The sequence below is a fragment of the Vulpes lagopus genome, chromosome 3 (assembly GCF_018345385.1).
Source record: "Vulpes lagopus strain Blue_001 chromosome 3, ASM1834538v1, whole genome shotgun sequence".
NCBI lineage: Eukaryota > Metazoa > Chordata > Mammalia > Carnivora > Canidae > Vulpes > Vulpes lagopus.
In genome coordinates this window covers 96,608,300-96,628,565 of record NC_054826.1, presented here as the reverse complement: position 1 = coordinate 96,628,565, position 20,266 = coordinate 96,608,300, and the positions used below count along the sequence as shown (strand labels likewise).

The following is a 20,266-nucleotide window of genomic DNA, read 5'->3' as shown; positions in this document are numbered from 1 at the left end:
AGCTCTATCTCTTTCCTGAATTGTTGCACTACAAAGAAGCCTTGCTGTGCATTCAGAAGGAAATTCCAGAACTGTGCAGAAGTTAGGATTTGGTAACAGGCCTGAGAAGGACTGCTAGAGGAATTCCAGAAGTGTTTTAAAGCCATTGGTTTACCAAAAAGAAGAGTGATTCTGTAAGCATTAGCAATTTTCTGTAGACCCAGGTCCAGACACTCGGTGTATGTTCTGTGGCTGGTCACCTTGCCTCCCACATCGGGAACACAGGGCTCTGCTTTTTCTACCGAGTTATTCCCATACACAATCTTCTTGCTCTTGCTTTAATCCGTTACAGGGTTAGGTGAAAATCATGGCTCTATTTCCAGGAACAGGATTAAACGTGAGAACTTTGCCCGGGTTTCCTTAAGCCCAGGGGTTTCCCAGCTGTGTCTGGGTCTTGCCGTCCAGGTCCTGGCACAACACTGGGGCAATATGGCCTTCACGGTAGGTTCCTGGTACAAGTGCCTTAGGAGCTACATTTATGGCACCACATGGGGACACAGCCCAGAGGATCCTACACTTGGTATGCCCTTTGCTCAATCCCATACACCACCTTTCCCCACCCAGGATTTCCCATGAAAGGCTAATTTTGAAATGGTACACCTGCCTAGAATGCAGTGTTGGGCATACACATCAGTACCAAGCCAACTCCTTTCCTGACATATCCCTTGAGCGCTACAGACTTACAAGAGTGAAAAGTCAGGGAACAAAGTATCTTTTAGACCTTAGCATAACTCACCTTTTCACCCTGTTCTTGTCTGCATCATAAGCCTCATCCCTGACCTCTGGGGTCTCTGAGGGCTGGCACCTACTGGATAAGACTGTAAGAAACTAGGGAGGTGCATCCTTGGTGCCTCAAAACAACGTCCTTTGGGGGATGACATTGGGAACCCCTTCCTGGAGCTTAGTGGTGCTAGTTGGCCACCTGTCAGGGTTGCTATAGTGGAGGGGGGCCAGGATGTCTTTCTTTGCCCTGGAAACTTTTGTTACTCCTTAACTGCTTGGTTGAGGTAATCCACTAGGAAGCCTCTGAGTGCCTTTAGACATAAAATCAGATTCCTAAGGTTTAAATTCCCTTGTTGGCTGCTGACTCACATGTGTTTCTTAGACTTGGTTTCCAGAAGCATGATATAAATAATTCCATTTAGAAATTAAGAAATTATGGCCTGCATCTCATATGCCCTTGGCTCTGTAGTATTTTCCAAAAGAGAAAGTATAAGTAAGAATCATAAAGTCCCTATTTTGATCCCACGTCTTTGGGGACTTCTGGTTGCACAGAGGTCACTGAGTACCTTGTTCTACTACTAAAGAGCAGGACCCTGCAGACGAAGGCCCCTACTTCTGTTGACATGTGTGCAAATGAGTATCTGAGAAAGCATTTACAGTGTGCTCTGTGTCTGCAAGTAAGTAGATTTTCCTATCATTTATTATTAATTATTCCTTCGAGTGGCTCTGTGAAGCAAGTAAATATTAATAACAATATGCACTGATTATTAAGTTAAGATGAAGGTATACCTTGGCTGTGGTGCTTAATTTTAAGTAAGCTAGGTGTACACAAATGATAAATAAATTTGAAGTAAGGCCTGTGGGTGGGGGTATAAAACTAAGACCAGGACAAGGAAGAGGGGGCTGTGTTTGAGATTTAGTTCTAAATCTTCTCTGTCTCGTTGGCAAAATCTGTCCTTGTCTGGTGATTTGCCTGCTGAGCTCCAGCATCCCCCATCTGGGATCTGCCTGTGGGCCCTCCCTGGGCAGTTTGCAGTGATGTTTTAAGTCTCCCTGATATTCTCTGAGATCTGTGACTTTGTCTTCTGACCATAAAAAGTATGAATTTGCATTATAGAAATTTGCATATAGTATAAGGAAGATAATAAATCCCTCATAATCCTAGATATAAATGTTAGCGTGTTGCTTTTAGAGCCTTCCAATTTCTTTTTGTTCATAAATATTACATATTTTAAACAATTAAGATCATGCCGTACATCCTGTTTTGTAGCACGCTTTTAGTATTTTATATAATATAGTATTTTATATAAATACTAACCATAGTATTTTATATAAATGAAAAAAAAATAAAATTAATGACAGACCAGTAGGTTTCCTGCTAACATTTACTGTGCTTATAAAATAATTTTTCCTTAGAGAAGTACGTGTAGTTTGGCCATGAGTTAGCAGGTACAGTATTTATTTTCTGTGGATTGTGTGTGGATGGAGATAATGCCTGGCCGCTTAGTTGGCCACGTAGACGTCACTATGGAGATTCTGCAGAGAGGAGTGGCAGAGGGTGAGGTGACCCCCTTGCTCAGCAAACCTTAAAAACTCCTCTTACTCTTTAAACTATTACTGGATCCCCATCCTCAGTTTTCGAAAGAGTGTTTTTGCTGTGAAGAGGATACGATGTGTTTAAAGGCAGAGAAGTGAAAAATAAACTGTAACCCTATTCATTTACCACGTAATACCAACACATATATATGTGTATATTTATTCATTTTTACCCACAAGGGAGTCATACTGTAAAGTTTGTGGCTTCTCTTTCCCTTTTTCGCCCTTGCCAGTCTTACAGATCTGGGCTAGCTACCCTTTTTCAGAGGAGTGCCCCCTGCTGTCCAGGGCCAGCTCTGGCCCTTAGACACACCCAGCACCATGCGCTTTCCCCTTGCACCATCCACAGGCAGGGTTCTCCAGGGGGTGCCGATTGGACAAGCCTCCCTCACCTGCTGGACAGGAACCGCAGGTGGCCCAGGGAATCCAGGGGTCTGGCTCATGACCTGAGAAGCTCCTATAATAGGGCCCAACAGCCTGTAATAGCCAGCCAACAAATATTTGGTGAATAAGTGGCAGTGGAGCATTATTATGGTATTAACTGTCCTTAAAAAAAATTACTTTTACTGACTACCTGATAAGCCATCATATTGCTTTACTGAAATTTAACAAGTAAACCCCTACTGCCGGCATCCGTATTATTTCTAATTTTTCTCTTTTTTTAACAGGATGTGCTAAACATTCCTGTACATAAATCTCTGCCTGCATCTCTGGTCATCCTTATGGATGAATTCCCAGCAGTAGAAGCACTAAACTGACAGATGAATCTACATTCTAACAAGTAGCCTATTCGTCTAAATGTCAGCAGGGCCTGAAGTCTGGTGTAAATTATACAGTAGGTGTGTGTTGTGGTGAAGTCAGAGCCATGTTCATGGTTCCTTTCAGAGAGTCCCAGGGTAAAAAGGCACCTCTGAGGCAGGTCCCTTGTCTGGCACATGAGTCTCCTTGCGGCAGTTCTCATAAAAGGTGGACATGGTGTTGAGTCTGAGAAGAGAATCTCCTTATTCCTTCATTCAGTCTGCAAATATTCATGGAGTGTCTTCGGGCCTCACACTGTTAGTGGACCCAGGAGCAGACTTGGCGTGCACATTGCCCCTTAGCCACCTCCTAGGAATCTAGACTTGGTTCATCTTTGACCTAGGATGTGAGCCCCATGAAGGCAGGACTGTGACTAGCTCATTTGTGGCATGAAGTAAATGCTCGAAGGGTTTTATGATAAATTAGGTGCATAACATGTGATACCTCTCATTGACAGACTCAAAACTCAGTGGCATGTAGATACATAAACAAATCACAGCAGTACTTTCGAAGTTCGGAAATAAACTAAGGGTGTAGACATGAGCATTTATTCAGGAAGCGACCCGAAGGCAAATCAGGTGTGGGTAGAGAACTGGTCAGAGGAACCTGAGGCTGCTCCCTCCCTTGGCCACTACAAGTCCTGCAGGAAGTCCCTGTGCCACCAGGCAGGGCTGATGCCAGCTGGGCTGGGAGAGCCAGCGCTTCCAAGCCCTCAGCCCCGCAGACACCACAAGACACTTGGGGACAGCTCAGTGCCCAGGAGTGGCTGGCTGGCCCAGCTGCCTCATGGGATGCCGGCAGGGCATCAGACCACCTTGACATCCTGACACCTGGATGAAGTTCTCTGCTCTAAGAACTGGAAACTTCGCAGCTGCCATTTCTCAAACATTCTGGTGTCTTAAAATTGAGGAACGAGAGAGCTTTCATGTCTGTGTGTCTATCAATAGTGATGTGTTGGAGGTTAAAACAGACCCTTTTTCAAGCACAAGAATATATAAGCACGCATGTCATTGTGTCAGAGTGATGGCATCATCACACATCATATAGCTTGTGGAAGGCAAATGACACAAATAGTCTGGGCCTTTTGGACCCTTGGAAGGGTCTCAGAGAGCCAGGAGTCCTCAGACGTCACTCTGACAATCGCTGGCTTAGTGAACTCAGGCTCTCCTGTACTGCTGAGCTGCTTCCTTCAAACCAGCGCCTCTGTGTCTTGCATCTGGGCCCTGGCCTCGGCCCTTGTCACCTTAGGTCCAGGTTTGAGCATGCCAGTCTGATAAAACCTGCCACTTCTCATCATCAAATGAGTCTCCTGAAAGAAGACCACTTGCGCTTGCCCAGGGACCCGGGGTACCCTGTCCACCTTCAGATGCCTGCAGCTGGCCGTGGGTGTTTACCTTCTGCCTGAGCCTCACATATGCCCACCCCACCTCTGCAGCTCTACAAAGCCAGGCCTTCCCATTACGCAGTTTTATTCGGCACAGTGCTAAAGGCACATCCATCAGTGTTAGAGACTTTTTTGGCAAGATACAGAACATGTTCTAAATGGAGCAAAGAAATTTAAATGGAAAGAAATTATAGCATGAGTGAGTTTATCCCTTTCAAGATAATCTCATTTAATAACCAAAAAAACTCACAAAGATGTGCATTTTATCCAGCTACAAAGGTAGCATGGCAGCTTATATATTGTGGTAATTACATGTTTGGGGTTTCATTCCTTCCTTAAACTTGATTTCTATTATTTCAAAAAATCAGCCATTGTAGAAAAGGACTATTCATTTATTTCATTGCTGGGTGGCCCGTGCACTGTAAAAATAGGTCAAGAATGGTAATCTAAATTGACTGCTAATAAATAATTAAAGCTAATGGAATTCTCTCAAATCTGTGAACTAAAATCTTTGAGAAATTGCCAGGACATACTGCCTGCTGTTGTATAGAAAGATATTTTTTATTTAACACTTGAGCTTAAATGCCATTTAACATTACTTTTTTTTCTATCCCAGAGACTGGAGGGAGTATGTGTCCATCTATAAAAGTAACCAAAAGTAGGGTGCTCCATTGGTAGCTGCATGATTCATCTTCAGGTGATGAGACAGGAAGCAAAGGTTTCAGGAGCATGGCGCAAGAAAAACTTCACTTTACATATTTTAAGTTGAGCTCAACAGTCTGTGTGTCATACTGTCTGGACTTTGAGCCTCCACACCTGGGCCGTGCACTGGCATACCCTGATAAGGGAGAAGTTCCTTAAATCTAAATGACATGCAGGGAAATAAGTGCCAAGAACAATTTTTCTTTCCCAGATAATTAGGGTTCTTTCATTGGTGCCACCAGGACCTTAAAAAAATACACTGGACCAATGTGTATGGATGGTATTTGTAGAAAAGATGGCTTATCAGTAAGAAAGCAGACTGTTACATCACAGTCAATAAAACCAGCCTTCGACTATGGTGTGTCACGTGGGCTCTTCTTTGATAATAAGGATGATGCAGACATCATCAGGGTATTTTCAAACCCCAGAAACCTCAGAATAAAGAATCAGGAGCTCCCTGGTTTTGAACAGTTTTCAGTCTTTTGGCTTTAGGCTGTCAAAAAGAGATCATTTTCTCATTTCAGTCTGAGGAATCTCTTGGTTGGAAAAAAAAAGTCACCAATTTATAACCACTTTTTGGCAAAGTAGTACTGTTAAACTGCAATATTCATATCAATCTGATGTTGTATTTACTGGGTGTTAATGCATTTATAAATGGCAGACTCTTTCTGAAATCAGTGTATTTGCATTTTTCTTTTAGAAAATACTCTCTAGAGAGGAATTTCTTGATTTGCAAAGGCAATGACTCCATCCAGGTTACCCCTGTCTGGCATCTCTATGATCTGTATATCTAGCAGCTAGAACCTGAGGATTTGTAGACTCAGAAGGCAGCATAGAGTGGCATTTGGTCCAGAGGGAAGACGTGGGGTGGAGCAGAGGGTCTGCAGAGTGTCATGAGCAGGGTTCCCAAATACTGGACAGGCTGGGGTAGGGGGGCACTGAGCCTCAGCTGCTTATGTTCTCCCCCAGCTGACCCATGGATCTGGGGAGCAGCTTCCTTCAGTCAAAACGCATTACAAAGCAAGTCAGTGAGAATGGAATCACCTTGAATCTGCTTGGATTTTTGTTTTAAGTGACTTGTTCATAAACAAACTGCTACTAGTAGTCACATTCTTTGTGTCTGCTCAGGACAACTGTTCCCCCAAATACCCGCATTCAATGGTGGCTCTGGGAGGACCCGTATTGGAAAACTATGATCCTGCATTGAGGTGTATTCTAACACCATGACTGTCCCAGCGGGGACAGAGTGGCTTCAGGAGGACAAGCCTCATGGCCAGGACACCACAAGTAAGTCTCCTGCCTTGGGCAGGAGATGGGACCAGATGACCCTTTGATTCCCAGGTTAGTCTGATGAAGGTGACAGGTGACAAGCTGGTAGCTTGTAACTTAAGAGACATGCTCCCTCACCCCCCCACCCCCCCACCCCCCCACCCCAACCTCTTAATTCTTTCTGCCTGTTCCCTGTGATCAGTCAGCTGAAGGCTTCATGTGTCTCAGAGGGAAATCTAGTGTTTTAAAAACATTTTCTATTTTAAACATACACAAGATAGGGGTGACGAGTAAAGCGAACCCCTGCAGGTCACGCTGTCCATCTGTGGCAGCCATCAGCCCCGCCAACACATTCCTTCCTTCCTTCCTTCCTTCCTTCCTTCCTTCCTTCCTTCCTTCCTTCCTTCCTTCCTTCTTCTCACTCGTGACCACTCTCTGTTATATTATTTTGGAGCAAAAATCATATTTTATCTAGAACTTAGGATATATCTCTAAGAGACAAGGACCCTTTTGAAAAACATAGCCACAATACCTAAAACATAGGCCACTATCGTTTCAAAACAAAAACAACTCCAGTGTTGATGTTTTAACATCAAGTCATTGGCATGCCGTATTTTATCGATTTTAATGCATACGCTTGACCATCTTCAGAAGCAGAGTGAGGAATAAAATCAGTGCCATCCCAGTTTAAGAAGCTGCATTCTTTCCTTAATGTGGCATAAAATAAGGGCACCTGGCTGGCTCAATTGGTGGAGCATGTGACTCTTCATCTTTGGGTTGTGAGTTCAAGCCCCACATTAGGCTTGGAGCCTCCTTAAAAAGAAATGTGGCATAAACAAGTGATACATCTTACAGGTGATGATATCACATGAAATGAAATATGCCATATTATGTAGTGATTTTCTTTGAATATATACCTAAAACCTTTTCAAGTCAGAATTGTTTCACTTTGAGGCTTGAGTAGTAAGGCAGAAATAAGGGGTTAGTAAACTCATTTGCAGCTCATAGTAAACTCATTTGCAGCTCATTTTTATCACCCTGGGTAGGTGTGGAACATGCAGTTACGTAATGCCTTTCAGAGGTGACCTGGCCCACCCCCTCTACTGTTCCCACCCTGACTCTTCTCCCCACCCCACCCCACCCCAACCCCCCCACCCCGGCCCAGTGCTCCTGGGTTGTCCCAGACAAGACAGGATCCACTCCCACCAGAGGGGATGAGACACCTGTGGGGAGTGCCAGGGAGTGCCGTCCACACAGAGAGAGAAGCAGAGACACAGGCAGAGGGAGAAGCAGGCTCCCCGCAAGGAGCCCCATGTAGGACTCGATCCTAGGACCCCGGCATCATGACCTGAGCCAAAGGCAGATGCGCAACCACTGAGCCACCCAGGTGTCCCCAGTTGTGAGTCTTAAATGTCACAGAAATGCATGTGAGTTACCGTGGAGTAGAAGTGAATGGGACATTGTAAAATCTGTGTAAAAGTCCGTGGCACGAGATTCTGTGACATGTCCAGCCCACAAAATGGGAGAGATGTCAGGGGTATTGGAAATACCAGGCTCCAAAGTGGGTCAGAGCCTTCCCAAGACCACCCAAGTGCCCTGAATGGGCAGAAACCAAAGATGCATACTGTATAGGACCAGGGACCAGGTTTTGGGATATCTTCTGCTTGCACCTCACAGGTGCATCTGAACACCACATGGTGATTTTGTTTTGGTGTTGGCTTCTAAATCAGCATGATTTTCTCTGGGAGTCATCATACACAGAAAATTCAGTTGCATTTTACCATTTGATGTTCTGATCTAAAAAGTGAGTTGTGAATCAATGGTTTGGAGAACAACGAAAATCCTTTTCACCTAGAAGCATCTCTCTGTAAACATTGCTTATTATTTGGAATGTACTCAAGGGAGAGAAGGTTGAAATGCGCTATTCTGGCTTTGCCAACAGACATCGATATTAATAATCTCAAGGACATCACTTTCTATGTGTTAAGATGTTTGTTGCTTTTTGCTCAATAAATGGGACTGAATCAAAGTGAATTTAAATCCACACTGCAAAACCTACAGTGAAATTAAGTGGGTACCCTGAAGTTACTGAGTGTTTTGGTCCTTGTATTCAATCCCTAATTATCATCTCATGCCAATATGCTTTTCACTGGCCTGGACCCCACTTTCTTCAGTTTACAATTGCAGAGAAGGGCACATAGATACACGTGGTGCCCAGGGTGGCAGTGTCTGCAGTTCGTGGCTCTGTGCAGACAGCAAAGGACACCGTGTTCTCAAAGGACAGAAAATCATGTCATGTGCTCACCAACCGACAGTGGAGTGGCCCAGGGGTCAGGAGTGAGCATCCTCAGCTCAGTCTTCTTAGTTTAGTACTAAAGCACATAATACATGCAGGTGGCAGAGTTGGATAAGGAATGTCTCAAACTGCCTAAAATAACATCGGAATGTTTTTTTTTAATTTTTTAAAGATTTTATTTGTTTATTCATGAGAGACACAGAGAAAGAGACAGAGACCTAAAGGGAGAAGCGGGCTCCCTGCGGGGAGCCTGATGTGGAATTCAATCCCAGGACCCCCGAATCACGACCTGAGCCAAAGGCAGACGCTCAACCACTGAGCCACCCAAGTGCCCCAGAATGGGGGGGTGTTAGCTGGTGATTTGAAGGACATATGTACCAGTTGTGTGTGTATGGGTATGAATATTGAGTGCCTTTTTTCTCTAAAACTTCAAATATTATGTATAGGTGTGAGTACAAACACACACATCCAGCTTTAATCTCTAAAAGGTTCTTTCAGGGGCTGTTTGGTCCCCCAGTCAGTTAAATATCTACCTTTAGCTCAGGTCATGATCCTGGGGTCCTGGGATTGAACCCCACATTGTGAGGCTCCCTACTCAGTGGGGGGTTCTGCTTCTCCCTCTTCCTTTCCCTCTCCTGCATGCATGTTCTTGCTCCGTTTCTCAAATGGATAAAATATTTTTTAAAAGAGTTTTAAAAATATACATCTAAGAGGTTATTTGAGTAAGCCTGTCGTGAGATGTGACTATGTCCAAATACAGTGGGTTGGTCAGAGAGGGGACAGTGTAGATAAGTTGACTTTATTTATGGTCGTTATGGGAGGCTCAGACTTCTGCCCTCCCAGAGTGCAGTGATAGAACACAGGAACACTTTTATCATTTCTTCCACTTCTCCAAGCTGGTGTTTTCATGAGGCAGGGCAGGAGCCAGTTGGGCGAGCTTTGGGGTAGACTGAGGCCAAGCCCTGGGCCGGGGAGAGTCACGGTACCCACAGATAGTTGTTGGACAAGCATCATGCTGAAATTACCATCCCAGAACTGTTTGCGTCTTCCTTTTATGTATTCCATGAATGTAGGTTTGTGGCCTCTTTTTTTTTTTTTTTTTTAAGATTTATTTATTTGAGAGAGAGAGAGAGCAGAGGGAGGGGCAGAAAGAGAGAGAGAATCTCGGGCAGACTCCATGCTGAGCATAGACCCTGATGCAGGGCTTGGTCTCATGACCCTGAGATCATGCCTGAGCCAAAATCAACAGTCAGATGCTTAACCTGATGAGCCCCCCACACGCCCCAGTTTGTGACCTCTTGAGAGGAAGATTCACAGCACATCTGTGGCAGCTGGGCTTGCATGCCATGGACAGTGCTGGCACCATTTTGTGAATGTCCGCCAGCTCTTCTTTATGCACTGGGATACGTACCCTAGCACCAGCCGTACCTCATTAACCAGTCGCCTTCCTCAAAGCCAGCCTTTTCGGAAAACAAACAATAGACAGACTCCATCCATCATCTCCTTTTTGCAGTTTGTGACCAGAGCCACTTAGTGCACTCACCCTTGCCCCAGGGGTGCAGGGGCAGGTGGGAGAGCAGGGGACCTGCCTGTGGCCCCCTTGGAGTCCTCAGGCTCTCTCTGCTGCCACCCTGCCGTCCGTGTCACCCTCTCCCCAACACACAGCGAGCTGTTCACAATAGACCTCCCACGTCATTACCTGTGGTTGAGGGTGTCTGATGAAGGAGCGTGGCTCATTTCTCGTGGTTATAACATTGACCTTGGTTGGGATCCAGCAGTGATTCCCCCTCATTCTTCACCTTTTTCATCCCCAGTTCCACAGACTTGCTGGCTCAAAACAACAACAAAAACAACAACAATTTGTTGTCTGACTGTCCTGGAGGTCACAAGTCCAAAATGGATGTTGCTGGGCTGAGATAAGGTGTTGGCAGAGCTGTGTTCTCTCAGAAGCTCTAAGTGGGATTGTTACCTTGCCTTCTGCTGCTTCTCAGGCCGCCTGCACTCCTTGGCATCCACCCTTACCTCATTCTGATCCCCGCTTCCACCATCACATCCTCTTGGACTCTCACCCTCCTTCCTGCCTCCTGCTCACTTGGGCCATTCAGGTGCATCTTCCCAACTCAGGGTCCCTGACTTACATCTGCTGTGTCCCTAACCTCACAGAGCCCTGGGTACCAGGGATCAAGATGTGGGCCTCTTTGGGGGCTGTGTACCATAGATGGCCTTATTCATTTAGGAAGAGGCTGGTAAAGAGTTTGGTTTTTTTGTCATTGAACGTGGTGTAAGAACGTAGAAAAGGATGCGGTAGAGGAACAAACATACTGCCTTCTCCAGGGAAATAATGGTATCACCCTTAGGAAGGTGACCTATAGGAAAATGTGTAATCAAAAGGGAAATGATACTACTTCTTGATCAAATGCTTGTACAAGGCTACAGTACAAAACAATGTGGGTTAGCTGTGTTTGGCAAAGAGCTTAGAATACAGCCCCGTCTAATAGATCACTCTGTAGTGACAGAGGAGCTCCATATCTGTGCTGTCATGGTGGCCACCAGCCTCATGTGGCTGCTGCGTAGAAGGTGGCTTCTAAAATGAAGGAATTGAATTTTTCAAATTTAGCTTATCAAGTTACATTTAACTATAAATTAAGTTACGTTTAAGTATAAATAGCTGGTGGCTGCATTTGGACAACTCAGGCTGGAACAGGCAGTCCTAACTTGGGTCGTGTGGGTAGGCTTTGAGAAGACCACAGTGAAATCTTTCTCAGAGTTGCATCCCAGAGGGAAGAGCCAATAGCTTTCTTCAGATTCTCAGAAGGTTTCACGACCTGAAATGGTTAAGGGATCTGGTCCAGAGGAGAACCACAGACTATGCAGGAGTACAAAACACCTGAAGCCATTCTACCTAACTTCTACCTAGGACTGCTCAGCTTGGTAAGCAAGCAAGTGAGCTGATTTCAGAGCATAGGATGGAAGGACCCTTGGATTAGGTATTTGGCTAAAGGAACACAGGATGTTGTCAGTGAGTTATCAAAAGAGCAAGCAGGTGTCACACGTGCCCCTGTGTACATACAGCTGACGAGGACAGCTCACCTCAGGTTGCTGAGCAGGCCCAGAGCCGGGCAGGCCTACTTAGGGAATCATTGCATCCCAGAGCAGGTGAAGCCAAGGGATCGTCCCCACCCCTACCCCTTCTGGGGTGCGCGGGTTCCCTCTTCATCCACCTTCAAGCAAGGCTTAAAAATCCTGGTCCGGAAAAGGCTGTCTTCTGTGCACCCAGATGGATTTAGGGGAACTCTAAATTTGCTAGAAAGCCTTTCCGTGAATGGTAACTATGGTTTTAACTCATAATAATAAAAGTCAGTTATATTATTAAGTACTTTGTGCCATAAGCAGTGCTACCCCCCCCCCCCCCCCCCCCCCATTAATTGTACTTTATCCCTCTGTTTCGGGAAAGACACGATTACCCGCAAGCACTTTGGGGAGGGAAAACTAAACTTTCCAAGGTGAGGTGTCATCCCGTGCTCCCATTGATAGTGAGCGGCCGGGCCAGAATTCAGAATCAGGACTCTGCCCTCTGTCTTCCATCTTCTGGACCTGGTTCTGACCCAGGAGCTGTGGACAGAAGCCTAGACTCTTCATTTGCTAGTAGCATTTGTGTGTGTGTGTGTGTGTGTGTGTGTGTGTGTGTGTGTGTGTGTGTTTTAAAGATTTTATTTGACAGAGAGAGCACAAGCCAGGGTTGAGGCAGACGTAGAAGAAGAAGCAGGCTCCCCACTGAGCAGGAAGCCCAATGTGGGACTTTATCCCAGCACCCTGGGATCATGACCTGAGCCAGGCGCAGGTGCTTAACCAGCTGAGCCACCCAGGTGTCCCACATTCACGTGTTTGACAGCAGCCCTTCTCAGTGGTTCAGAGGTGGTGTGTGCATGACAGGAGGCATATTGAGAAGTGACCTGTTAAAAGATCCTGCTTGACTTCCCAGCCCAAGTGCTGCCTCCTCTGTGAGGAGGCACCTCCTTAATCCGAATTTATCCTTTCTCTGTGCTCTCCCCATAACACCTGGGCTCTTATGCTGAAATAATTCTTTTCCTCCTTCCTGTGTTATGGGTTGATTGGTCTGTGTCCAATGTTTACCAGTACTAGGCTGTGTCAGTTGGCGGGTACATCGGTCTTGGAACCTAAAAACAGGTATATGGCTAGCCTTGGCCCAGACTTACTAAATCTGATCTGGCATGTAGATCATGCTCCATAAATACTGCATCTGCTGAAGTAGAAATTGCACTATTTGAACATATTCTCAATTACTTCATTTTTTTCCCCATTGAGATACACTTGACATCTAACACTGTGTAAGTTGCAGGTAGACCATGGACTGGTTGGTGCATCTCCATATTGCAGTATTGTGGCTGCAATAGCGTCAGCTAACGTCTTTATCACATGACATAATTGTCATTTCTTTTTTGTGTTGAGAACATTTAAGATCTAGTCTCTCCACAGCTTTGAAGTGTGTAATACACTACTATTGACTAACCACTATGTTGTACATTAGTCACTTACTTCATTTGAAAGAAAATATTCTCAAGGAGATCATACAGACTTTCTTCCAGGGGTGTTTCATTGTTTTGAAATAGGTACTGGTGGCTTGGGATGAAATTTGCACTGACCGTATATCAGACATGGATTCAAAACAGATGTATCCCCCAGTAAGAGTGCTCAAAAGAAACAGCTTAGGGGCATCTGGGTGGCTCAGTGGTTGAGCATCTGCCTTTAGCTCAGGTTGTGATTCCGGGGTCCTGGGATGGAATCCTGCATCGGGCTCCCCCCCAGGAGCCTACTTCTCCCTCTGCCTGTGTCTCTGCCTCTTTCTGTGTGTCTCTCATGAATAAATTAATAAAATCTTTAAAAAAATAGAATGAGGAGCGTATAGCTGAGACTTGGTTAGAAATAGAATCTAGTGGTATTCCCAAGTAAGTTCATTTAAATTACAGAGCTCCAGTCACCATTATTTATGTTGTATGAATGAAGGAAACAGACAGGGGAGGTACCAGGATTGCTTTATCTAATGATAACCATAACTGAATTCAAAGCTGTTTTTAGGAGGCTTTAACGAATGTTTCCCTTCTCTTTCCTTCTCCAATGGCTGTTTCCTGACCCACCCCTCTTGCTCCAGGATTTACGCAAGCAGGTAGCACCACTGCTGAAGAGCTTCCAAGGGGAGGTAAGCATTTATATTTATTTTATATCCTGAGCTAACCTTCATAGCTCATTGCGCTTTCTTTTTATTCTCATTAAATAAATGCCGTTGACAGAAGGTGCCTGCCCAGATGGAGCCTTCCCGGCTGCACTCATTCAGTGTCATGTGGATTTTGCGCTTCCCAGTGTGATGCTTTCACTGGGTCCTCAATTAAAACCTGTATAGAAAGTGAAGCCATATCTGAAATGTACGAAGGTGTGGTAGATTCAGGGGCAAAGTGGCCTGTGTGCTTGTGCTTCCCACAGTGGGCTGAGTTTGTCTACAGTAGAGCCTTCGGAAGCCCACGGCTCTCCCCGGGCCCTGGTTTCCTGAGTTAGCCTGAGGCTGTGGCCACCAGGAGGCCTCTTGTGTGGGAAGGATGGAGTGGGGCAGTCTGGTGCTTTCACAACACAGCTACTGGGGAGAGAGGGATTTCACTTGCTTGGGCCTTGGGCCTTGAAACAAAGAACAACTGGTAGCCGCAAGGAGTAAGTTTGGGCTCAGTATAAGGAACAGCTTCTCCTGCATCCTTCCAGAGAAGAACTGCGCCATCTGGTATGATGGTGGGCAGCCCTCAGAGATGTGAGCTGTTGAGGTGGGAGACACTCCAACTCCTCAGCCCTCAGCCCCTTGTGGAGACTCGGTGAATTTTAGAAAACCAGAAATGTTTTTACTATTGTGGAATTACCTTTTCCTGGTTCTTACCTTCTCTTGCTAAAATGATGGCAATGGTAATAATCCCAAGGAGTGGGAACAAGACTTTTTTGAAGCCCTCAAAAGAACCCAAATTGAGTGCATCTTGGGAATTATGTTTTCTTGCAACTTCCTAATGCCCAGGTTACATGGGAAGGGGCTAGATTTGGGGAAGTAAGATGGCAGGTTCAGGAATGGCAGGCAGTGGGCCACACCAGTTGCCTCCTTGGACACAGGCTGCGATCCTGGGCCCAGAATCCCAGACGCAGGGGTTGGGGCTGCCCTCTGGCAAATTCTTTTTTTTTTTTTTTCCTGTTTTTAAAGATTTTATTTACTTATTCATGAGAGACACAGAGAGAGAGAGAGACAGAGACACAGGCAGAGAGAGAAGCAGGCTCCATGCCGGGAGCCCGATATGGGACTCGATCCTGGGACTCCAGGATCACACCCTCGGCCAAAGGCAGGCGCTCAACGGCTGAGCCACCCAGGCATCCCTGGCAAATTCTTCAGTGTGCAGGTGACAGCAGAGGGTGAGGGAGCCGTGCGGGAGGCAGCAGGGACTGCTGGCACCACTGCAAATTTCAGGAGGGATGACACAGAAGGCTCCTCTGTTTACCACCTCCTGCCGCAGGAAACCCTCCCGTGCTCTACTGTGTGAGGCTTGGGGAGTATCACTGTCCTGGGCCTGGAAGGACATGAATTGCCTTGCTTCACAAATGCATCTCCAAACTCTTGTTTTCTGAGCTAGGCTGTCACCTTACACCTGCCCTCATTGATCTGATTTCTTCTTTGACCTGTTCAGCAGCTTTTGTGAGGCCCAGTGGCTTAGTATTTCTGCCACAGAAATAGCCCAGTGTGCTGGTTTGGGTTGTTGGCTTGTTTTTGTTTCTTTTTGAAAAATTTCAAATCTATATAAAGGTGCAGAGAAGGAATGAGTATAACGAACATGTGTACACCCTTTACCTAGACTCATGGCTCACTAGCATTTTGCCACTTTTGCTCAGCATTTGAAAGTAAGTTACAGAGAGCTGGGCTCTATACCCTAAACACATACAAGTAAGTAAGTAAGGCTATTCCCTGATACTACTACGAAACCCCGCATATCACACTGAGGAAAGCAACACTCATTCCGTGGTATCTAATATGTGGTTCAAAGTCAATCTCCCAAAGTGCCTTTTATAACTGCCCTGCCCCTGAACTGGGGTCAGTCAAGTGCATGTGTTGTACATCAGGGATGGGCATATATTTATATATATTTATATATATATATATATATTTATATATTATATATATATATTTATATTTATATATATATCCACGCACACACTCCTCCCTCACTCCCCACATATTTCTCCTTTAATATAAAACATTGTCTTCACATGCTCTTTTAAGAATTTAACCCACTTACAGTAGAGATTACCCAACATTCTGAATGGGGTAGTGGATGTGCTTCCAGATATATTAAATCTGAAATGCATGAGAGACATCCAGATTTCTTACTTGTCTTTTTTTTTAAAGGCTATTTGAAAAATAAATATTTTTATAGCACCACTAATATTTACCATTGCTAATTGCTATGTTTATATTAAATAATTTGTGCTTTCTAGTATGCTAATTGGAGTAGAAAGAACTAACTCCTACTTATTTCTGAAGAGAGAACTTTCATAGCAGAGGGCAGCCACAGACGAGACCATGTGTGCAGGGTCGGTTTTCTGATGAGTAAGGCCAGAAGCCAGGGTATCTTGCTGCTTCTATGGGGCAGGATCCAGTAAGCTTGTTTTTCTAAAAAGCCTCATCTCTAATCACAGGATTACTCTTGTATCCTTCGTTAGCAGCTGCTGAATGAAGTTGTATTTATTGGATACGTTCTTTGAGTTTATCCCAAAGTACTTGAGTTCCCCCCCCACCCCAGAACAATGTATGGTGTTGTGAAAACATGTTCTTTGCCTTAGAATTGGTAGAGATTGCCTTGCCATTTGAGATCCTCAAAAGAAAGAAAGAAAAAAAAAACACACAACAAAGAGTAAGATAAAGTTTTCAGGCAGCAAAAAATTCACATAGGACTTCAGAGTTCCTGTGAGAGGGTATATTCATAGTGTGTTGTACCATCATGGGAAACAGCCTGCTCAGGGTACCGCTCATGCCCGCCAGGGTTTTCTTGTGGTTCTCAGAGTAAATCCAGACACCTTCCTGCCTGGGGCTGCTGAGACTCGCGTGACTGGGCAAGTGCTTTCCTTTTGAGACTCCTTTTACTCCTTACTGCCTATCACTGGATACACGCCATTCTGAATTTCTGCCAGGCCCCAGTGCATTGGGCATCCTCACCAGCCTCAGGCCTTGGCGCGGGCTGAATCGCTTCTTTGCCTGGCTCCCTTCAGCTTTGACACAACTTCCTCAAGGAAAGGCTTCCCTGAGCCCGAAATGATAGGCCAGGTCCCCTCCACAGGGCACTCCCATTGTACCTGTTGTGTGTCATCAGATTTGTCATTGTGCCTTAAGACCCACCTATCCCTTTGTCTTCTCCTGTAGTCTATAAAATGTGTGAAAGCAGCCACTATGCCATGTCTTATTGGCCACTGATTCCCAGCCCCGGCCACAGCAGGAACTAAAAAGTTTTAAGGCTCTCAAAAATGGCTAGAGAATAAATGATTGAAGAGTGAAGTGCCTCCGGAGGTGGTTTTAAAAACATTTTGCCTCCACCCTTTTTTCTGATTGCATTGTATTAATAAGGAGAAAGGGACACCAGAAAGTCTGCTCGGGAAATAGCTTTAAAAGAAACTGGTGAATAATTGCATTTGTTGTCCTTGATTAAGCAGTAGGGAATACTATAATCGTAACGATCACTCAGAGTCATTATAGCAAAATCATCAAATTTAGTTCACAGTGAAATTTGATTAAGTGATTGATTACCATACCTACACTTGCCTATTTCATAAACCCAGCCCACTGGTCAGTGCAGGGAAGGGTATCACCTAAAAGGTCAATCCAATTTAAGAATTATTTTAGTCCCGTAAGTGAAGTGACACCTACACTCTCTGAGAACATGCTGAGTCTTGGAAATTGTCTCTGCTTCTCTTGCTTCTCTCCCTGATAAGGGTCCTGGTATAAAAGGTTGAAGGAGGGGAAGGAGTTGGCTTGGGCCCTCCTCCTCTTGGCTGTAGGGGAGTTGGATGCTTAAGCCAAGTGTTCTCAGAGAGGAGAATTCTCCTAAGAAATAACTTGGATGCTTAATTCAAGGAGAAAATGAAAGACCCAAAACCTATGAGCTTAACATCCATCTTAAAAAGTTAGAGAAGTACAACAGAATAAACTCAAAGGGAACAGGAAGAAGGAAATAATAAATAATAATAAAAATATATAAGAATTTTAAAAAGAGAGAGGGAGACCCAAAAGAGAAACAGCCAGAAATTGATTCTTTATAGAGACTACCATCTTCCTAATCAGGAAAGAAAAGGTTAGTAATGGAAAGAGGGTAATTTCTCAGCCACAGCAGAGATTAAAAAGATAATAAGTAAATATTTCAATCAATTTCATGCCAACAGATTTGAAAAGCTAGACAACATGGATACATTTCTGAAATTCTATAATGCATCAGAGCTGATTAAAGAAGAAGTAGAAACTCTGTGTAGTTTTGTAACTATTACAGAAATGTTTGTCAGGATGGTTTTGGGGAGAGTCCTGTCAATCATTCATGAAACAGACAAGCATTACTCTTTTGCAGACTCCTTGAGAAAATTGAAAAAAGAACACCTCCTACCTCCTTTTGCGAAGCTAGTGTAACCTTGATACCAAAACCAGACAAGAATAGCATAAGAAAAGAAAATTCGAAGCCAGTCCTATTTGTGAATAGATTTGCAGATGTCCTTAAAGGGGTGTTAGTAAATGGAATTCATCAAGCTCTGTGTATCCCAAGAATGCTGTTTGGCTTAACATTAGAAAAATGTTTTATTGCATATTAATTTTAGCAGATTAAAGGGAGAAATTATCTTAATAGAGGAAAAGAATTTGATAAAATTCAGCATCCATACATGATTTTTAAAAAGGAAAGAGAAAGATGCCATGTGACGTAGAGGGGAATGTCTTTAACCTGAGGAAAAGTTATTACCAAAACTTATATCAATCATTATACCCAGTGATATCAAAAATATTCTCTTAAAAATCAGGAGCAGGACAAGAGTGTGTATTATTGCTACTTTTACTTGACCTTGTACTGGAAGTCTCAGCTAGCATGGAAGACAAGAAAGAGATCCAGTATTATCAGAGAAGGAACAAAACTGTCATTTTTCAAATGAGCCTCAATTATCTAACAAAGTTGCTAGATACGGAATCAATATGTAGAAGTAATTACATACTTTTATATCGATAGGAAACTGAAAAGGATACACCTAGAGTTAGGGACAAAAAATAAAAGATACTTAGAAATAAATAGGAACTCTTTCTGGAAAAAAGTGGGTCATTTATATTGAAAGAGATTAAGAGGGACTTAAATAGAGGGACAGAAGGTATTCAGGGGCAGAAGTTCCCGCTATTATTAACAATAATCAATTTTCCCCAAATTGATCAGAGGGAGTCATTGTAATTTCTGATCCAAAATCCAACAATTTTTCACAAAACATGAAAAACTGATTCTAGAAGTGACAAGCGAAAGCAAGTGGTCAGTGATGGTGAAGGTAGCATTACACAAGAACATAGTGGAAGGTTTGTCCTGCCAGATGACAAAAGTTGCAGTGATGGGAGCAGGGATAGATAAATACAGTGATGGGACCTAAGAGAGAAATCAGGAACTGACGTGCGTATATAGAAGCCATGAGTGTTGCAAAGATGGGACTATGGATCAGTGAGGAAAGCAGGGATTTTTTTCAGTAAATGGCCCTCCAACAGTTGGTTATCCTGTGGAATTAAGGGAGATTGGATCCATACCTCACACCAGACACAAACACAACTTATAAGTGAAGATATAAAGCAAAACTTTCAACCTTGTGGACGAAAATATAGAATGTGATGACTTTGGGTTGGGTAGGACTTCCTAGAAACCATAAGGGAAGAAATTGTTACATTTAACTACATTAAATTTTTCAAGTAAAAGCTTTATTTACTTATTTATCAATTACAGAAAGACCACCTACAGAAGGTGGCAGAGTAAGCCAAGGGCACTGCTCACTCCGTTTCACCTGTGTCTCAACTAGCAAGAGGCTCCACCTTTCTCAAGACATTTTACATTACCTGTTGGATAATAATCCAGGCTTCTCTGAATCTTGCTCATAATAAAGACCAAATATCTCCGATTGAAGGGGGATCCCTGGCTGCATGTCACAAATCAGGAGACAGTTGCCAGACGACATGATTAACAAAGGATTAGCATTAAGAAAATATTAAAGACTTTTACCTATTTGTAGGAAAAAAACAAACATCCCAATAGGAAAATGGCCAAAAGCCACAAACAGCATCCTTGGGGGAGAAAATCGAAAGGTTATGATGCCCAACCTCATAATTCGGGAAATGCAAATTAAAATAATTCAAACAACACTTACTC

At 44.1% G+C, this 20,266-nt stretch overlaps 1 protein-coding gene across 8 annotated transcripts in view; it reads left to right on the top strand.

Moving 5' to 3' along the window:
• Positions 1–20,266, top strand: part of CUX1 (cut like homeobox 1) — a 363,660-nt gene that overhangs the window by 152,528 nt on the left and 190,866 nt on the right. For all 8 annotated transcript variants that reach the window (XM_041747111.1, XM_041747110.1, XM_041747109.1 and 5 more), the window contains exon 3: positions 13,978–14,025. In XM_041747111.1, the coding sequence (XP_041603045.1) occupies positions 13,978–14,025 (48 nt within the window). The remainder of the gene's footprint in view (positions 1–13,977; positions 14,026–20,266) is intronic.